Source organism: Lepisosteus oculatus, chromosome 14, assembly GCF_040954835.1.
Source record: "Lepisosteus oculatus isolate fLepOcu1 chromosome 14, fLepOcu1.hap2, whole genome shotgun sequence".
NCBI lineage: Eukaryota > Metazoa > Chordata > Actinopteri > Semionotiformes > Lepisosteidae > Lepisosteus > Lepisosteus oculatus.
Window position 1 is genome coordinate 45,589,839 of NC_090709.1, and position 21,053 is coordinate 45,610,891.

A 21,053-nucleotide genomic window follows, 5' to 3' on the forward strand; every position below is an offset into this window, starting at 1 on the left:
CGCTGGCGTAGGTGCGTGTGGGCCAACAGGAAGTAGAGTAAGACAGCGACACAGCACCGGCCTCAGCCCTGAGCAGATCGCTGTGCCGCAGGGAGGGAGTGAAATGGTCTCCTCCATTTTCCCAGGCTGCTCGAAAATCCACATTTCTCCTGCCTAGACTTGGGAAAGACTCAGAAAAGCTGAGCGCCGTTCTAGTGAATCCTGGTACCGAGTCCGGTTAAGGGTTCGGTTCTGTGCCTGTGAGGGGGGCTGGGAACCGACACTGTGGGTGTGTGCGTCTCCTGGATCATGATAAGGAACAACCAAGGTAGACACAGCGCCCCCTGCAGGACCAAGACCTGCAAAAATCAGGTGGTGAAACCCGACAGCCTGAACTGCCCCTCTCCCTACAGCCTGAGGTCACTCTGAGCCGACAGCTGGACTGTACCTGAACAGCCAGAAACTGGGACAGGACCTTCCCAGAGGACTTCATTGCTACTAGGAGCCAATCAGAGCAAACAGAGACGTACACGCACCTGGATATTAAAATCTAGCATTATTTACTACAATACTGGTCCTACTTATACGGGGGTCAGCATTAGTAAAATCAATAATAAAAAGTGAGAAAATAATAAAAATGATTGTTATGAATATATACAAAATACAATTAAGTAGACATTAACTCCTTTTCAGAAGTTACATTCCAAACTTGTATACAAATATAATTATTTTATATAAATACATATACATATTTGATAAAAATACAACAATCACACCCTCACCCTCCAAATTAAGTTCAAATCCCCTGTGCAGCTGCAGAGGGAAAAGTCCGTTCAGATCGGCCACTAGGGGGCGCGAGTGTCCAGGCTCCTTGTTCACACAGCTTTGATCATGTCCTGCGGCTCAGCTCTTTCCCCGGTTTTATCGGCGTTTTGTTCGAGGCAAACCAGCGAATCTGGTCCATTATCCACGCAGGAGGTCAGTTAGAGTGGCTTCCTGTGAGGACGTGATGCGGCTCTGTGACACAGGGATCAGGTCAGGAGCAGCAGCAGGCAGGAGAGGGGCCCCTCCATGTGAAGGTGAGGTTCCTGTGGGGAAGAGCTCTGTGGGTCCAGGGGGTCTCTCTCTCTCTGATCAGTCTGTACCCCCAGTACAGCAGGAGAGCTGGGAGTCCCTTCACCTTGACAAGAGGAGTAATCTGCCCACTGTGACGTCAGCAGCTCTCGTCCTGGGCTTGGCAGTGTCTCAGTGCCTGCGTCTTTGAAATGTACACAAGCTGTGACGGAATAAAAACTTAGTTCTATTGCACTGAAATGTGGAAGGAGCTCAAGTTTACTGTGCAAAGGCCGGTCTGGCTTCCTGCACTGTCTGACGGGGATGTCTGACAGCTGCACCAGTAACTTGGCCGGCTACACTGGCAGTGATGGTCAGGTCACTGATCTCCTCCGTCAGACAGCAGAGCCTCTTCCAGATTTGACTGGTCTTCAGGATCAGCTGGGGTCGACTCTCCACTGAGCTCCAGGACTGTCGATTCTTCTTCACCTGCAGGAGGCAGCTCACCATCATCCTCCTCAGATGGATATCCCGAGTCTCTCTTCTTCTTTCACAAAAACTGTGCCTGAAGGGATTCCTGCAGTAAAACTGGGAGAACTGGATCCACCGGGAACTGGAGTATAATGGAGTTTAACCACTGGAACAATCTCACTTCCTATACCATCGTCTTCCTCCATGCGCAGGGACACAGCATCACTGAGCCTCTCAGATACCTCAAGGATTCAATTTTCTTTATGGATATTAATATTGTTGCTTTCAGCTGGTATCATGTTTCTCTCCTCTCTCATCTTCCACTGGTTCTTACACACAACAGCACCCAGTCCAGCACCCATCAGCACAGCCACTATCGCAGTGATGACTGCAACACTTACAGGCCATGACACGCTGCTCATCTCTGAAAACACAAGAACAGAGACAGTCACACAGATAGCAAATCTACAACAGCAAGAAGGAAAAGAAAAACTATCCAGCAGCCGGTGTGAGAGAGTGTTCTTGCTGCCCAGTTTCACATCCCAGCTTAGAGCCCGAGAAACACCAGGAGAGGAACTGGAAAACTGCCGTCTCTGAAACACCAGCTGACACAGTGGACCTGTGTGATCGGCTTCAAACCATAAGAGAAAATCAGCACTGAAACAGCTCAAGTATTGTTTCTTCATAAGCAGGTAAGTTCAGGTGGAGATCAGTTTAACTCAGTTTGTCCTGTAATGAAGACTCACCTCCCCCAGTGACAGTGACGATCGCAGTGCTGATGGTGTTTCCCTGAAGGTCCCTCACTGTGTAGCTCCCCTGATCAGCTGGTGTGAGGGAGCGCAGTGTCAGAGAGCCGTCCTGCACCCACACTCTCTGCTCGTACCCGGGGCCAGGGAGCCCTGCGCTGCTCAGTAAGACTCCGGGAGACTTGGGCAGATCCTGCAGGATCAAACAGCACCTCCACTGGAGCAGCAGTGTGGAGAGGGAGAGACAGATTGTCTCCAGACTGCAGGGTGAGGACTTCTGATTGAGCTGAAATTCATGGAAAGGAGCAGAGTGAAAGAATGATGCAGACAGCAATTCATCAGCTGTAAAGACTGCACTCACTCAGAGGAGACAGTATTGATCACATTTAAGTCTTGAGATTGAAGATAGTTTCAGAACAGCAACACTGATTTAGAGTTTTAAGTTCAAATATATTCAAGAACCTTAATGAAAAATCCTTCAATGTCAGGAAATCAATACCTCCTATTGACCCCACACATCAGGGACTGACACTTGTGAAAGAGTCACACTGTGCACATTCCCCACTGGAGCCCCACTCTCACCTCCCACAGTGACGTGGACAGTGCTGATGGGGTTCCCCTGGGAGTCCTGCACTGTGTAAGTGCCCCCGTCTTCAGCTCTCACAATGGAGATCTTCAGCACCTGGTCTTGAACCTTCAGCCTGCTGGAGTCTGGGGTCACAGTGCTGTCGAGCACAGAGCACAGCCTGCGAGACTCTCCTCCCTCAGGCCTGAACCACAGCTCTACAGCCTGCTGTGTGCGCAGAGGGACACTGAGGGGGTCTCCCCAGGAGAGACCGATGTTGTCCTCGTGTCCTACAGGAAGACGTGACAAGTGATCAGTCAGTCACATGGTTGTGTCCCAGAATTCCCCCTCAGTCATGGCCAGAATCAGGTGAAAATATCAGCCATGATCTTGGGATGAAGAAGAAGGAGTTTGGAAGAAAAAAAAATGCAAACAGATGCTGTTGCACCCTAGAGAACAAAGAGGACTAACAACCGTAGGTCCGGTTAGTTGTCAGGAGTCATGGATCACTGTCCTGTACACAACTGAGTGTTCAGATCGCAACAAAGAAAAAGATTACCTAGAACTGTGAGCTTCACATCTCCCAGGAATTTTCTCTTGCTCTTGTCATCCACAAATCGACACTCGTAGATATCCTGATCCGAGAATGTCACGTTATGAAGGATCAGGGAGAAATCTCCATCTCTGATCCTCTCTCTGGACAGCTCAGCTCTGTTCTCGAACCCTGGGTAAGTGTGGATTTGGCCACTGTAGAACTCCAGCACATGGTGGTCAGCAGTCTGCCACCGGATAATCTTTCTCTCCTCGGGAATATGTCTGTAGGAGCTCCCATCACAGGGCAGAGCGACTGTGTCCCCATAGAGCCCAGACACAGGGAGGAGAGCAGAGCACACTGGGAGACAGAGGACAGAGACAGAGAGACACTTCAGCTCCCTTAAAACACACAACTGTGAGACACAGCACTCTGGAGGTGACTGTACCTGCTTGTGGACAGCATTTCTTCACAGGCGAGCAAACGACAACTCTGATCTCTTACCTTGAGAGTAAAACACGGTCAGTACGATACCCAGGACCTTCATGATGAGGGACCTGCAGTAAGATTGCAATATGAGTGAGGGAATTAAAGCTGAAAAGAAAACCAGTGTCCAATGTGGTTTAAATAATCAGTTAGGAAAAATACAAAGTAAGAATGTTCTTTGTAAGATGATGAAAAGACACCAGGATCCAGCTACAAGGAGCACAGTAACTCGAACACATACAATGTAAAATGTTCTTCCACACTAGAACAGCAAGATAAACATGCACACATTTTCACTTACAGTGCCTTGCACAAGTATCCAAACCCTTTAAAAGTTTACTAATGTTGCTGGATTACAAAAGACATATTTTTCCCCAACCAGTATTTGGACTGCAAACAGTCTGCATTTAAAGATAAAACCAGTTATCTGCTGACAAATATCGTAAAGTCAAAACCCGAAATACAGTGCTTGCAGAAGTATTCAGACCCCACACATTAATATTTGGTAGACATTTTAATACAATAACAGCTTTAAGTCTTTTAGGGTACAGTAGGTGTCTACCAGTTTAGCACACTGGTTAGGAGTGATTTCCGCGCAGTATTACCGTAATGCCCATAATACGAGCTCTCACAATCTGTTAATGCCAGTGAGACAGACTGAAGTACCAGATAGACTTCACGCAGTGATCTCACCCAGAACACTGCCCTGATACGACAGTTTCACGGAATAAACTTCTCACCTGAAGAGCTTTCAGATGAAAGCTACTCCTTGATAAAATGCTTTCTTGACCCCGGGCTCTAGAGCGCCTAAACTCGCTCTGCTTTGATGGAAGACGAATTTCGGCTAAGTGTGAACTGACCGGCGACAGAGGAGCAACAGCTCTCGGATCTCTTCCCCGCTCGTAACACCGTAAAATAAGTTTAATGCTGGTGCAGCTGAGCCTGCTTACCGCAGAACAACAGAGGGCTTCTTATCTTTTTGCGATTGCATGTGTAACCTTGTCTTAAGGGGAGCCAGGTTTTAGAACTGGGTACCGCTGTTCACAGCTGCCTTTACGAACTACAACTCCCATAAAAGCACTGGGCAACTTCCGGCACTCACAGCCGAGTGGGGGGGGGGGGGGGGGGGGGGCAGTCACTTACAGCCCAGGGGAGGAGCTCCTTTCTAAAGTTTATTTTCTAACCTCACGTTTAAACAACAGAATGATCTCTCATATTACTACAACACACTTTTCACCCAGCGACTCGACACAATTCGCAAACGAGGGTCTGTATTCGTCTGTGACAACCCTCAGCCCCTGAATACACACTTCACAACAAAACTACACGCTGAATCCTTAAACTGAAACGGTGACAGCGGTAAACGAAACTTCAGACCTTTTAAAAAAGCACCTCATTACTTTGGGTTTACGGCTCTTACCTACGAAATCAGAAGAACACCTCGGGAGGGTTTGCAGAGATATCTGCTGGTCCGGGGTACAGCAGGCTGGCAGCCGGGCGCTATGTCCTCACCCCTGGTTGGTTATTCGTGTAAAGCGATGGGAATCTCCTTCGCTGAAGTTTCGCACCCGGGATAGACCTCGACTCACCTTCCTGAGCCCAGAGACCGGCCGGGTACTGGAGTAAAGCACTGTGACTCTGTCATCGCACCACTGGCGCTGAACTAACAAGCTCAGGCCCAGGAGCCGCAGGGAAACATTAAATACCCCCCAGGCTAACCACTCAATGTGGTACAGGACGCGCCAATCAACTTTAAGGCTTAAGGAAGGGGAGGGAAAGAACAAGCTTAAAAAGGTGTTTTGCAGTTAAGTGTCCTAAGGGGTGGGTACAATAGGAGTGGTTTGTATATCTCTGTCCTATGTATGTCTCCTACATAGTTTGCCGTTGGGTTTTTTTTAATGTATGGACTTAATGGCGATGTTAGTCTCTCTATAAAAACAAAAGCGTAATCGCTGTGCTTCACTAAGCACGTTTGTCTAACTGGCTCCTCTTTATTTTCGGGGGGTCCTCATTTGTCAAGATATTCATGCTTTAACTGCCTGTAAAGTACTTTTACGGGTTTCTTCAATGATTCTTTTAAAAAAACGAGGCAGGAAACCGTGGTTCTCTACTTGACTCGTCCCCCGCTATTTTGACTAAGGAAAGGTTTACTCCTGTGCTGAATTATTTTTGTTAAAATTAAGTTTTTATTTAAACAATAAATATCAATAAAGTTATCTATCTAAACACCAAAAAAGGAGACAGAATAGTGAACTATATACATTAATAGACACTTCACAGCCAGGGGAATTCACAATTGTAAAAATGTACAATTATTGTAAAAATTACAAACATTGTAATAAAGGAAACGTTGATGTTGAGTGGTGCACTGAGGTCTCTGGCGTTACGGGGTTTAAAAACTGCATTTTCTTTTAATTAGGAAACACGTCTCTATCGGGCAGCATGATAAGAGCTGCACTGTTTCGCCGGGTTGGCAAGAAACTACAGTAGAAGCAAAAGTCAGATTGGAGATTTCCTGTGGACATTTAATATGGATTAAACCTCAGTGGCTTCTTTTTGATTGCTGTGTAGCTTGTAAAAAATCTGTCCCTTTCCTTTAAAAATCGGATTTAAATTCCATTTAGACACGCAGAAACAAAACCGGTGTATATATATCTAAAACACACCAAGTGTCTATAGATTAGTTTTCCTTGGGGGCCGAGACCACATCCCCCATTTCAACTTCAAGTTCTTTACAAACCTTTTTTCAGCTTTAAAAGGTTACTTACCGCAAATCGCCTTTGAACAAGTGAGCAAAAGTGAAGAACAGACGGGTGATGCCCTTTTTCCTTTAAGAGGGAAAAAAATGAACCGGAAAGGAGAGCCCAGATAAAAAAAAAGTAGTCTTTTTCTGGAGTGAGAACCGTGAACCGCTCTCGAAAACCAGGAGCTGGAAGAACGACTTTGTGAGCCGAGGTGAAGCAAGGATTACACCGGACTCGCTCGCTGTCTAGTGTGGGCAAACTCTCTCTCGCTCTCTCTCGGCTGCTCGGGAGAGTGCAGTGCTGCTGGCAGGTGATAACGGAGAAAGAAATACAGCGCCGTTTATAACTCCGCAAGTCTGAGTGTCTCTGTGTTCGTCCTCACCGAACCCGCATTCGTTACAATATTAGTTGGTCGGCCATATCGGCCACAGACATATCGTTACAATGTCTGTGTGCTCTTGCTTTTTGGCTCTGACAGGCAGCAGATAGACCACAGCGGATTACGGAAATGAAGAGGGTTCAGTCACCCAACAGCATGAATGAACCCCCTGCAAGAGACTGACCACACTCCCTTCCCCTCCAGTCACTCCTACAGCACGAATGACCCCCTGCAAGAGACTGAGCACCCCCCCTTCTCCTCCAGTCACTCCTACAGCACGAATGACCCCCTGCAAGAGACTGACCACACTCCCTTCTCCTCCAGTCACTCCTACAGCACGAATGACCCCCTGCAAGAGACTGACCACACTCCCTTCCCCTCCAGTCACTCCTACAGCACGAATGACCCCCTGCAAGAGACTGAGCACCCCCCCTTCTCCTCCAGTCACTCCTACAGCACGAATGATCCCCTGCAAGAGACTGAGCACCCCCCCTTCTCCTCCAGTCACTCCTACAGCACGAATGACCCCTGCAAGAGACTGACCACACTCCCTTCCCCTCCAGTCACTCCTACAGCACGAATGACCCCCTGCAAGAGACTGAGCACACTCCCTTCTCCTCCAGTCACTCCTACAGCACGAATGATCCCCTGCAAGAGACTGACCACACTCCCTTCCCCTCCAGTCACTCCTACAGCATGAATGATCCCCTGCAAGAGACTGACCACACTCCCTTCCCCTCCAGTCACTCCTACAGCACGAATGATCCCCTGCAAGAGACTGACCACACTCCCTTCCCCTCCAGTCACTCCTACAGCACGAATGACCCCCTGCAAGAGACTGACCACACTCCCTTCTCCTCCAGTCACTCCTACAGCACGAATGACCCCCTGCAAGAGACTGACCACACTCCCTTCTCCTCCAGTCACTCCTACAGCACGAATGACCCCCTGCAAGAGACTGACCACACTCCCTTCCCCTCCAGTCACTCCTACAGCACGAATGACCCCCTGCAAGAGACTGACCACACTCCCTTCTCCTCCAGTCACTCCTACAGCACGAATGACCCCCTGCAAGAGACTGACCACACTCCCTTCCCCTCCAGTCACTCCTACAGCACGAATGATCCCCTGCAAGAGACTGACCACACTCCCTTCTCCTCCAGTCACTCCTACAGCACGAATGATCCCCTGCAAGAGACTGACCACACTCCCTTCTCCTCCAGTCACTCCTACAGCACGAATGACCCCCTGCAAGAGACTGAGCACCCCCCCCTTCCCCTCCAGTCACTCCTAGAGCACGAATGACCCCCTGCAAGAGACTGACCACACTCCCTTCTCCTCCAGTCACTCCTACAGCACGAATGATCCCCTGCAAGAGACTGACCACACTCCCTTCCCCTCCAGTCACTCCTACAGCACGAATGACCCCCTGCAAGAGACTGACCACACTCCCTTCTCCTCCAGTCACTCCTACAGCACGAATGATCCCCTGCAAGAGACTGACCACACTCCCTTCCCCTCCAGTCACTCCTACAGCACGAATGATCCCCTGCAAGAGACTGACCACACTCCCTTCCCCTCCAGTCACTCCTACAGCACGAATGATCCCCTGCAAGACACTGAGCACCCCCCCTTCTCCTCCAGTCACTCCTACAGCACGAATGACCCCCTGCAAGAGACTGAGCACCCCCCCCTTCCCCTCCAGTCACTCCTACAGCACGAATGACCCCCTGCAAGAGACTGACCACACTCCCTTCTCCTCCAGTCACTCCTACAGCACGAATGATCCCCTGCAAGAGACTGACCACACTCCCTTCCCCTCCAGTCACTCCTACAGCACGAATGACCCCCTGCAAGAGACTGACCACACTCCCTTCTCCTCCAGTCACTCCTACAGCACGAATGACCCCCTGCAAGAGACTGACCACCCCCCCTTCTCCTCCAGTCACTCCTACAGCACGAATGATCCCCTGCAAGAGACTGACCACACTCCCTTCTCCTCCAGTCACTCCTACAGCACGTATGACCCCCTGCAAGAGACTGACCACACTCCCTTCCCCTCCAGTCAGAAAGCTCTCACAGCAGCTGGTGTCACTCCACGGATGTGTTGCAGCAGTGTATATTATCATACAAAATAATTAATCGAATTTACCCAGTTAAGACTCTTGTTACCCAGTGATTTAAAATCAATATAGATGACAAATGTGTTTTTTGTGACAATAGCCCTGAAACTATTCAGCATTTGTTTTGGTTATGTCCTAGGGTAAAAAGTTTCTGGACTAAATTGCAGACTTATATAAAAAAAGGAAAACCAATAGTGACATTTGTTTTGAGGGAAAAAAGATGCTATGTTAATTTTCAGCCCAAACGAAAACGATATAAAATTGCATTTGTAATACCTTGAATTATTCTGATGGCACGTTATTATATACATAAAATGAAGTGGTCTGGGAAGACCCCTTTGCTTGAGCATTTAAAAATGGACGTAAGGGGGTATTTGCAGACTATTTTGAAGTGCAAAAAATATGAGAGCGGTGCGGACATTATTTTTATTTAACCTTTTTTAATAACTTGAATTGATGTAGTAATATTTACCCCCGACGATCTTTTTGTCTTGAATTGTTATACGTACTCTTGTTTGTATTGTAATTTTTATTTTGTTAAGCAGAAAAAAAGCAGTGTATATTAATGTTGGATAGTGCAAAAGAGCAGCATGGGAGGATCAAAAAATTGTAGAAGCTGTTTTTTTTTTCCTAAACATGTTTCTGAAGCTCCAGTTGATAAGGAAGCTGGGTTCCCCCTACAGACAGCAAAGTGACCCACTCCAGCGTTTGACTGCTGCTGCTCTTCTCCCCGGGATCTAGAGCTGCCTGCTCAGCTGTGACGGCTGTGACCCACCGATATGTTTGACTAAACATCACAACCAACTGTCCGTCTTCATGCAGCTGACGGCAGCACCGAGTGTTGAACTGGACTGGGAGATACGAGCTGCACCTTCAACTGGGGACCTTTGCAAATCCTAAATTATTGTATTACGCTGTTGTGGGATATTATGGTATTATTAATGTTGTCAATTAGTTTTTAACTGAGATTTTTTAATCGCAGGAAGCAGCTGGATGAGGTCACTTAACTGCTCACTAGTGGACCAGACTGGCCAGATGGCCTCTGCCTCTTGGTCTCTGGTCTTGTGTTGGTTTGGGTGGTGGTACCCCACATCGCCAAATACATTTCAGAGTTTCCCAGCTGTTCCTGACCCTGACCTTTTCTCTGTTTTCCAGGTGTCATGGTGTCCCGGGACAGGCTGGGAGGAGGTGACTGTGGCTGTGCTGACCGCTGAGCTCCTGGCCCAGGAGAGGAGGCCTGTCCAGCAGTGGACAGGAGGAAGACCGCTGAGCTCCTGGCCCAGGAGAGGAGGCCTGTCCAGCAGTGGACAGGAGGAAGACCGCTGAGCTCCTGGCCCAGGAGAGGAGGCCTGTCCAGCAGTGGACAGGAGGAAGACCGCTGAGCTCCTGGCAGTGAGCAGTGGACAGGAGGAAGACTGTGGGCTGGAGGTGTTGTAGCGCAGGTGAGGAAGGTGAGAGTGCAGAGAGGAATGAAAGTGCTTTGTATTTCACGACTTTCCAACTCTGAATAAAGTTTTCAGAAAACCTTTCATGTGTTTGTGTTCATTAAGTTATTTCTGACATTTGGAATCTAACCAGATGCCCATGGGTCAGTATAAATAGCACCGGGGCCCAGGTTTCAATTGTGAGTGTGTGAGTGTCCTGTGAGGGACTGGTGTCCTGTGATCCCACTACACTCGGAAACCCAGGATCCATCTTACCACCACACTGACCTGCAGGGGAATCTCCCTCACTTCCCTGGAGAGGTGTCTGGACAAGAGGACCACGCCCGCTCTCTTCACGGAGGTCAAGACCACCGAGATTTCAGGGAGACCGTCTCTGGCCCCTGGGTGCCGGGGTTCGAATACAGAACAGGCTCCGAGGCCCAGATCTTCCAGGGGACCGACTCTTCTCGGCTCGGGGACAAGGAACAGCATCTGTCTGGATCTGAAGGGACAGCGGCTCTCAGGCTCCCACAGAGAGATCAGAAAACTGGGACTCAAAGCTTCCGAAATAAGAGCGCCTTTCAAAGACAAAGGACAAACAAGCCCCTTGTGTCTTTTCCCCCCCTTTTATTGAAAAATTAAAATCTTTTACAAAAAGGGTTCCAAAGAGAACCTTTATCGCTTACTGACACCAGTTCTCTTTTGAACGAAGACTGTCCTGCTCAGTCTCAGGTTTGGGGAAAAAGTATCTGGAATATCACAGCAGCAGTATTGCATAATCTGGAACATATTTTAAGTGTCTGCTTTGTGATAAAAATTTACAACTTGGTTTATTGCATCTTCTTCTCCTCTGAATCTGAATTTGATCAGGCTCCATATTAAAGCAACATTCTTTCTCTCAGAACTGGGACATGGCCTCCTGTAACAGTCACAGTTCCCTCATACTGCCAGCACCCAACACAATGACAGCGCTTGAAGAATAAAAGTAAGGCCACCAACAGGAAGAGGATATTGGTAGTTAATGGCTCATTGATGATTCTTTGCCAAGGATCTGCTTCAACCACAAGGCTGGGCAGCTTGTTCCCCACCCCCACCACCCTTTGTGTAAAGAAGAGCTTCCTGCCCTGACTTCTCTGCAGCTGTGTGTGGAGAGAAGCCAGGGTATCGGCTTCAACCACACGGCTGGGCAGTTTTGCTTCCCACTCCCACTGTCCACACAATAACCTTTTATGTACCTTGGGTGTGCAATGAATAACACTCACATACAGTACATGGCACATGTATTGAAGCCATTCCAGTGGGGAGCCTGTACAGGCTCCACAGGAAAAGGTAATGGTTCATTCCACAGCTCAGGGCAAGCTGCAGATCAATAAGGCACAGGAGAACAGCAGGAGCAGGGAGGAGAAGGGCATTTAGCAGGCGGGAATGAGCCCCAACTCGGGGAGAAGAGGAGGAAAGGTCTGGAAAGCCGAAACCTTCATTGGAACTGAACAAACTCCTACTGAACGAAGCCACAAGTGAATCTGCCGGTTTCAGCTTTCCACTCCTCCCCGAGACTGGACGATAGCAGATCTGCTGCACACCCCATCTCTCATTCGCACCTGGAGACGAGGGCCCCACAGACAAGCTGCAGCATGAACCTTGACCTGCTTTTATAAACAGGCCTAGTCAAAGCCCCGATCTGAAATCTCAAAACTGACAAGAAAACTTCATGTAAATACTGCACAAACCCACAGAGTTAAAATCCCTCTGGTTCATATGGCTTCAATAGACACATCTCACAATTATCAACACAACATAAATCTATACAAAGAAAAATTCACAAATACATAGATAAAAAAAACTTCTAGACAGCTGAAGGTCAGATTTGAACCCAGGTTTGAAAGCCACATGTATCTGACACTTCAAAACGCCCCAAACCCCTCAGTACAAACCCCATACATCCATTCATTCCAACTGTCAACACTGAACATTTTCCACACTCAGTTTGTACAGCAGCAACTGTATCAGTGTGGATGTGACACCCCATAGACAAAAATCCCATCAACGCAAAACCACAAAACCATGAAATTCATATGAAAGCTCAACCACAGGGCACAAGACATGAAAACATGTACCGAAAACATATAAAATTACAAAAACCCTAGTAGGTACACACCCAATGGGTATTTTTTTACCACACTACAGGGGAAATCGCATCATGGCTTGTAATCTGTTGGCAGCTACACTGGAAACACTGCCACTTGATTACTGACACTCAGCAACACCGTATATCTCCCAGTCCCACATAATACAGTCTAGATTCTTCTGCAACCATTCATATTATTCAGCAAACCATTTTTAAGAATATTTTTTAATCCCAGAAATTATATTGTTTACCTTCCCACTTTGGGACACTCAGGAGTTTTGTATCCAGAATCACTTCTATATAAGTGCTTTAAAACTCTTTGAGCAATATAAAAAAATCTCCTAGGTGTCCAGATTTATACTCTGTGAATGACTGGCATTAACCTGTGCACAAACCAATTCATCATTTAAAAAAAACAAATCTCTAATCAGTGCATAATCCAGCCTGGAGTGTGTGATGTTTCCAGTAAGACATATAGAGATGTTGCATTAGTGCAATGATACACTCAAAACACTCAGATCTGATCGATTCAGTGCCGAGTGTAACATAAAAAAAACGTCCAAAGGAACGTTCCTAACACACTTCCTTCTAGATATGTGCATATGAAAATAAGACACATCAATACTGTGAATTCCCTCTGCAGTCTTCTGCTCTCTCTCTCTCCAATTTTTCAGTTATTCCCGAAATCCCACAGGACACAGAGGCACTTAGGCTTCTGGTAACTTGTGTTTTGGTTCCTGAAAAACAGTGGAGCCGATTCTCCAGTATTAAGTACTCTGTCAGTAAAATGTACAATCCCAGATCAAGATTAGTGCTACAGGGAACTGGGGGAGGTATTGAGCACGACAGACCGGCGGATCTGAGGAAGTCAGGAGAATGAGGATTTGAGAGAGGAGAGCAGAAGACCATCGCTGTGGAGTCAGACTTGACAGAGTGCAAAGAGCTTCGTACTGTCTCAGTGAATGGCACACACCATAGACCATCACAGACTCCTGCTGGGGTCATCCCTCAGCACCGTGGAGCGCAGTCTGGAGTTAACAGAGGGAGCGACGTGTATCAGGACACATGACCACCCCCAGCCTGAAGGGATGTTCCTAACGCACCTCCTTCTGGATATGTGCGAAGGAAAATAAGACTTACATCAATACTGCTGTGCATTCAATTTTGGGAGTTAAATTAATAATCTCCCAAATTCATAAAATTAAGTTAAACTCATGAAATCCTTTCCAAAGGACCTGAAAGTGCTTTACATATAGGAGGGCACTGTTCACCGTGAACCTCAGACTGTTCAAGCTCTGATCTAGCCAGGAATGTGGTCAGGACACTGATTATTAATACTGCTAATCTGGCCATGTTCAACTATTTCAATGGGTCCTTGACTGTCGTGTGGATAAACTACTCTTTTGCTTGACAAAAAGCTCTCTGGTGGATTTTTACACAGACAAACGACATTATATACTGATGGAAAAAAGAAACGCAACACCCCCTCCTCCATACTCTGGCCCTCTCGTCTGCATGGAACTGGCTGGAGAGGTCCTGATGACCCTGCTGACAAGTCCAGCACAGCCTCTGTCTGGCCCAAGCCAGTCGGGTGCGACGTCTAGGAGGTGTGAGCAGAGGGCCTCTGACAGGTCGCTTTGCTCTAAGGCCAGCAGCATGGAGCCTCACTGTCCTGTCACTGATGCGGGCACTGTGTCTGCCGGCAGTTTCAGCAGCAGTATGGGTGGCAGATCTGAAACGATCTCTCAGATGGACAAGTCTGATGTGTCGGTCCTGCTCTGGTGTGGTCACTCGAGGATGACCGGATCATCTGTCCTGCCCGTCTGCTGAAACGTTCTCTGCAGTCAGGACACAGTGGAGCGGCTTACTCCATAGTGTCTGGCAATGCTGGCACATGACATGCCTGCCTGCAGCATGCCAATGGCCCTCTCCCTTGCTTCTGGTGACATTCGAGGCATTATGGAATGCACAGCAAACTGACTAAGTGTGGCCTTTTTCTTGTAGTGACCTCAGCTTTGAATTAAGGCCTTTTTAAAGGTGACCTGATCAGGCATTGTTCCACCTGGACCTCGTTGGGTAAAAGTGCACCTAACGAGCTTTCGTGTGATTGGCAAGTTGCAATGCCTCACTGCACAAGCTGTACTGCTGGTCAGAGGGCTTAAAACAAATTGACAAGCTATAACTATAGGAGGCTGCAAGTAACAGGTTTCTTCCGGTGCTGAAAAGAGAAGAAAGAAAACACAACGTTTCGGCTGTGGAGCCTTCTTCAGGTGTGAGCCGAAAAGTTGTCTTATCTTCTTGTCTTGCTCCTTTGCAGCCTACGCATGCTGACGCAGCTCCCCACCTTAACTACAATAACTATAGTATTCTCATTCCCGAAAATGTTGCACTTCTTTTTCCCCCCATCAGTATATTTCTTAAAACGTCCTGTCTGATTGCTCATCCAAGCTAACGAGCCCTGGACTGTACCCCAGTGAGCAGATCAAGGGCTCTGTGCAGCACTGACCCGACCGCAGGCTGAGCTTGGCTCCGGACCAGAGCTTCAGAGCGATGTTCAGCATGACGACCACAGATGCTTCCATGAGCTCAAGCCCCCTCTGTCTCGTCTGCAGCACGAACGCTGGGCTCAGGAAGAAGGTGGAGAATTTGACAACAGACTTGCACTGACGGTTTCCTGTCTTGTGTCTGTTGCTGTGTCTCTGCTGGGCTGTGTGCTGGTTTATTCCTATCCACCCCGGAGGGCACCGTCAAGCAGAATTTGGATCAGAAACTACCCAAATGTGTCCAAAATATCCCAAGGTGATGGTGAGAAACAAAAATGTGTAAAACTGGTCTGTGCTCCGTTTTTGTAAGACGCCTGTAACCCCACCGTTTTTTTTTCTCAAATATCAGATGCTTTTGATTCTGCACACATCAGTGAGCTTTTCAGATTCCTCAAGGTGTCCGTTTTCTTTACGGTTATTAACAATCTTGCTCTTTCAGTCCTCACAACAACGCTTAACACACCCAATACAGCACATCAGCACAACCAACACTGCAACAGTGATTCCAACAATTGCAGGCCATGACATGGTCGTTGCGTCTGAAAAAAAAAACAAGAACAGAGGCAATTCAATATAAACAAACCTAGAACAGCAAAATGAAAAATATCCAGCAGCCGGCGTCTGAGACACAGAGCTTTCTACATCAGTAAGGGATCTTGTTGTCAAGAATCACATCCTGAAACATCTCTAATTGCAGCTCAGAACCCGAGAGACGCCATGAGAGGGGCTGGAAAACAAGACAGTCTCACTCTCATATCTGAAACAGCAGCAGATGGTTTCACACTACAGAAGAAAATCAGCACTGAAACAGCTGGAGCAGAGGGCTAATCTCAAGTCAATTTTATTCATGCAGTTGCTTGATTTTGTCTACTGAGATTGAATGATAAAAGACATTTACTTTAGGTGAAGATGAGTTTAACTCATAGTTTTTCCTGTACTAAAGACTCACCTCCCACAGTGACGATCACAGTGCTGATGATGTTTCCCCGAAGGTCCCTCACTGTGTAGCTCCCCTGGTCAGCTGGTGTGAGGGATCGCAGTGTCAGAGTGCTGTACTGCACCGACACTCTCTGCTCGTACCCGTGGCCAGGGAGCCCTGCGCTGCTCAGGAAGACTCTGGGAGACTGGGCAGATCCTCCAGGATTAAACAGCACCTCCACTCGCTCAGCAGTGTGGAGTGGGAGAGTTAGATTGTCTCCGGATAGCAGGGTGAGGACTTCTGATCGAGCTGAAATTCAAGGTACAGAGTAAGACTGATTCATTCAGCAAATTATCAGCCTGAGAGACTCTCCTCCCTGAGGCCTGAACCACATCTACAGCCTGCTGTGTGCACAGAGGGACACTGAGAGGGTCTCCACAGTAGAGACTGATGTTCTCCTCATGCATTGACAAATGATCAGTCAGCAACAATAGGAAAAACGCAGTGTTCTCCCAAAATTCCCAGACTCTCCTGAATAGAGAATTCAGCAACGTAACCCGACACCGTCTGAGTTGAGCCCCGGCCATTATAATGAGCTAAAATTTAGCAACAACCCTTTTCTGTGGTTTGGGATAAAAGAAATGTAGAAGAAAAATCAGATATGCCCAAATATAAAAGAGGAAAAACAGCTGTAGGGATCCTTTCTCTTACAGAACCGATTTCCTCAAACTGCTCGGATCACAAGGAAGGAAAAGGAGATTACCTATAACTGATGTGAGCTTCACATCTCCGAGGAATTTCCTGTAGCCATTTTCATCCACAGTTCGACACTCGTAGGTATCTTCATCTGAGAATTTCACATTATGAAGGATCAGGGAGAAATCTCCATGTCTGATCCTCTCTCTGGACAGCTCAGCTCTGTTCTCAAACCCATTGTAAGTTTGGATTCGTCCTCTGTAGAAATCCACCACGTGGCGGTCGGCAGTCTCCCAATGTATAATCTTTCTCTCCTCAGGAATGTGTCTGTAGGAGCTCCCATCACAGGGAAGAAAGACTGTGTCCCCATAGATCCCAGTCACAGGGTCGAGAGCAGAGCACACTGGGAGACAGAGGACAGAGACAGAGAGAGACTCAGAAACACAAGTCAGACATCAGCTCCCTTAAAACAAACAACAGTGAGACACAGCACTCTGGACGTGACTAACTGCTTGTGGACAGCATTTCTTCACAAGCAACTTCACACAACAACTGTGATCTCTTACCTTGAGAGCAAAACACCATCAAGACAACAACCAGGACCTTCATGTTGAGGGACCTGCAATACGATTGCAATATGAGTGAGGGAATTAAAGCTAAAAAGAAAATCAGTGTCCAACGTGGTTTAAATAATCAGTTAGGAAAAAATCAAAGTAAAGTTCTTTGTAAAATAATGAAAAGACACCAGGATCCAGCAACAAGGAGTAAATTCTACAAATAAAAAAAGGAAGTTATAATAATGTTCAATAAGTTCTTTCAACACTATAACAGCCAAGTACGTGCACACATTTATTTTCATCCACAGTGCCTTGCAACGATATCCAAACCCTTTATACGTTTACAAAAGTTGCTGGATTACAAAATATACTCGCACATCTTTTTCCAGTCAGAATGGGGATGGCAAACAGAATAAGCAGTTGCCAAATCTGCTGCCAAATATCGAAAAGTCAAAAACTGAAATATAGTGCTTGCAGACGTATTCAGACCCCACACAGTCTCACAGGGCACAGGAGGTGTGTACGAGCTCAGCACACTGGTTAGGAAAGATGCTCACTCACGGTTATGGGACAGCGCCTGAGGACCCCAGATTCTGGCTGGGGTTGAGGTGGGGACTTTGACTTTTATTGACTGGTCCACTCGAGGACATTCAGCTTGTCTTTCTTGAGCCACACACCCATGCTGCTCCAGCCCTGAATGTGGCATCACCGACCTGCTCCCAAGCGTCGGATCCTCAGCAGACTGAAACAGTCCCCCCCCAGTGCATGATGCTGCCTCTGTCACGCATCACTGCAGGGACATGGACTGGTCAGCCTAGCGTCACACACAGCTCTTTGAATTTGGGTCCAAAAAGCTCTATCTTGGTCTCATCCAGGTGCAGACCCTTTTCCCAAATCCTAGCTCAATCACGCTTGTGTTGCAAGCTCCAGAGAGACTGTAAGACGGTTCTTTCTGAGCAATGGTTTTTTTCTTACAACCCTCTCATACTGACCGGCGTTATGCCGAGAGAGTTCTGGATATCGTCGACTGACGCACCTTGACTCCACTCTGAGCCCCTGAGCTCCTCAGGTCTGTCAGAGTGACTACTGGCCTCTCAGCGGTATGGCTCATGTAGCGGAGCTGGTGTGGTGACATCAGCGCCCTCACTGCGCGTAGCAGGGTCCTCAGCTGCCTGGGCTGGGGGAGGTCTCCTTTGGCTCACGCACTTGGTGCCCTGTTGCGTTACGCCGGAGACCCAGGTTCGCGCCCCAGGTGTTGCGGGACGGAACGGGTGGCGGAGGGCACGAATCCGCGCAGAACCGCTATGTTACACTCACAACTTGCTCCTTGTTCAGAGGCTGAGTTTCGAGCAACAGCCTTTTCCAGGCACGGTCTGGGTGGTGTGAAAGAGCTTTCCCTTCTTGATGACTGAGCCAGCAGTGCTCACCAGGCTTTCCAAACACTCTGATATTTTTCCAATCCTTTTTCCTAATCTACTCATTCCTATCCTTCAAAAAAACGAGCTCATCCACCATCAGCTCACGATTTAAGTAGGACTTTTAATACCCATCGACTGAGTTGCACTGAGCTTTGGAACGATAATAAACCACACCCTCAACTCGGACAACCACGAATAAACCTCCTTTTATCTTCAATTTCTGGTTTCAAGATTTAGCACATATTTACCAACCCATTTAAAAAACAAGCACATCCACCATCAGCTTACGATGTTAGAGGAAAAAATGAAAGAACAAGAGAAAGCAGAGTAGAAATAAACCCGTCTCACAGAGGGGAGTTTCCAGTTTCCTGTCCTAAGAACACAGCTCTACCGAGGGACTTCACGCTGTTAAAAACGCGGCTTACAAATGCAGCCTGTGTGGCTCTGTTATTGAATCCTTTATTTCAGCGATGGCTCATAAAGTTTAAAGTTGATTTTTTTTTTCATGAGGACATAATCAGGTCTTAAATCTTGCGATTATCGAGATGAAGCTAATTCAAAAGCCACCGGGCTTTATATATATATAATAAGACGTACATGTAGGATAATGAACAAATTTGTTAAGGGGTTTATGCTGTGCGATCCCTGCCTGCAAGGCGGGTGTCCCCATCTGGGACAGTTAAAGGTTTCTGGAATGTGATGTTTAAAAAACCGGGGACAGAAAACCGCACTCAGAACGACAACGGTTGACCCTGAACTTGTCTCTCTCTATTTTCCAGGTGTCATGGCGGACAGCAGTGCACAGGAGGAAGACTTTCAGATTTTTCAGAATGAATTCACTTTGTATTCCAGTCTCTAAATAAAGTTTCCGGGAAACCTATCTCGTCTCTCTGGGCTCATGAGTTTATTCTGGAGCTGTTCTGTGGTCTACCCAGGTGCCCTGGCCCAGTGTGAGGGGTTCTGGGGAATATCCATCATCACCTTCACTGCAAACTGGGAGTGCAGCCAGCCTGTCTCCTGCCCCAGTCCAGCAAACACACCTGCACAGCCAGCACAGTCCTGAACCTCACTGAACTGCACCGGGATCAAACCAGTTCAAAAAGACAAAGAGGCCTCAAATAGAAGATCTGAACAGACTCTGTGATGAGGAACTCCACTACAAGACAAGCCGGGAGATACAGGGATACTACCAGGCTGGGAGCAAGATCCTTAGCACTCCCCAATTAAAAAACACAAAGAACAGTGATTTCAGCTTTTAACACAGGTGCAGCCATATTCACTACAATTCTTGTATCTATGTAGCAAACAAGTATGTAGAGGGTGTGTGCAGACCTAGAAGAGAGATCAGTGCTGTTGATATTCACACTGTGAGGATTCAGAGATCTTTATAAACCCTGGAGGCCTGTGTGTTACTGTAGTTTCTAACCCCAGTGGCTCAGAGAGAGCAGTGCTGTTGATATTCACACTGTGAGGATTCAGAGATCTCTATAAACCCTGCAGGTCTGTGTGTTACTGTAGTTTCTAACCCCAGTGGCTCAGAGAGAGCAGTGCTGTCGAAATTCACACTGTGAGGAGTCAGAGATCTCTAGAAACTCCGCAGGCCTGTGTGTTACTGTAATTCATAACTTCCTGTCGAATTAGCCGAAGTGAAGGCTCTGAAAACAAACCTCTCTGAGACTCACAAATCACAACGCAAGCTTTTCCATATACCTAGGACATTTATTAAAAACGGTATTGACGTTCCGAAATGAGCCAACTTCACCGCGGTACAAGAGAAAGGAAAACGTTTTACCTTTGATCCCTCCGAATCAAGCGCTCGATGCGTCAATGGAGGTCACGCTCAACCGAAAGTGAAAGTAATTTTTAAAACGAGTGCGAGGTAACCTAAAACTCACTCGTTTCTCTATTTTCTTTGGCGGTCTGGGGTAAGCGAAAAGACAAAGAGGCCTCAAATAGAAGATCTGAACAGACTCTGTGATGAGGAACTCCACTACAAGACAAGCCGGGAGATACAGGGATACTACCAGGCTGGGAGCAAGATCCTTAGCACTCCCCAATTAAAAAACACAAAGAACAGTGATTTCAGCTTTTAACACAGGTGCAGCCATATTCACTACAATTCTTGTATCTATGTAGCAAACAAGTATGTAGAGGGTGTGTGCAGACCTAGAAGAGAGATCAGTGCTGTTGATATTCACACTGTGAGGATTCAGAGATCTTTATAAACCCTGCAGGCCTGTGTGTTACTGTAGTTTCTGACCCCAGTGGCTCAGAGACAGCAGTGCTGTTG

The 21,053-nt window shown here is 47.4% G+C and overlaps 3 protein-coding genes across 3 annotated transcripts; 1 reads left to right on the forward strand and 2 right to left on the reverse strand.

Annotated features, from left to right (window-relative positions):
* Window positions 1–555: 555 nt before the first annotated feature.
* Window positions 556–5,451, reverse strand: LOC138243181 (uncharacterized). Its single transcript, XM_069198696.1, has 6 exons — window positions 5,253–5,451; window positions 3,851–3,903; window positions 3,374–3,706; window positions 2,832–3,104; window positions 2,250–2,535; window positions 556–1,927 (listed from the first exon to the last, which is right to left on the reverse strand). The coding sequence occupies exons 2-5, from the start codon at window positions 3,891–3,893 to the stop codon at window positions 2,324–2,326; spliced, it is 861 nt and encodes a 286-aa protein (XP_069054797.1). The 5' UTR covers window positions 3,894–3,903; window positions 5,253–5,451; the 3' UTR covers window positions 556–1,927; window positions 2,250–2,323.
* Window positions 5,452–7,115: 1,664 nt separating this feature from the next.
* On the forward strand, window positions 7,116–8,260 carry LOC138242640 (uncharacterized). The gene is made up of 2 exons (XM_069198191.1): window positions 7,116–7,426; window positions 7,519–8,260. The coding sequence occupies exons 1-2, from the start codon at window positions 7,116–7,118 to the stop codon at window positions 8,258–8,260; spliced, it is 1,053 nt and encodes a 350-aa protein (XP_069054292.1).
* Window positions 8,261–12,250: 3,990 nt separating this feature from the next.
* On the reverse strand, window positions 12,251–20,697 carry LOC138243091 (T-cell surface glycoprotein CD4-like). The gene is made up of 5 exons (XM_069198595.1): window positions 20,556–20,697; window positions 17,355–17,407; window positions 16,856–17,191; window positions 16,123–16,401; window positions 12,251–15,712 (listed from the first exon to the last, which is right to left on the reverse strand). Exons 2-5 carry the CDS (start codon window positions 17,395–17,397, stop codon window positions 15,609–15,611), a joined length of 762 nt encoding a protein of 253 aa, XP_069054696.1. The 5' UTR covers window positions 17,398–17,407; window positions 20,556–20,697; the 3' UTR covers window positions 12,251–15,608.
* Between the last annotated feature and the right edge of the window lie 356 nt (window positions 20,698–21,053).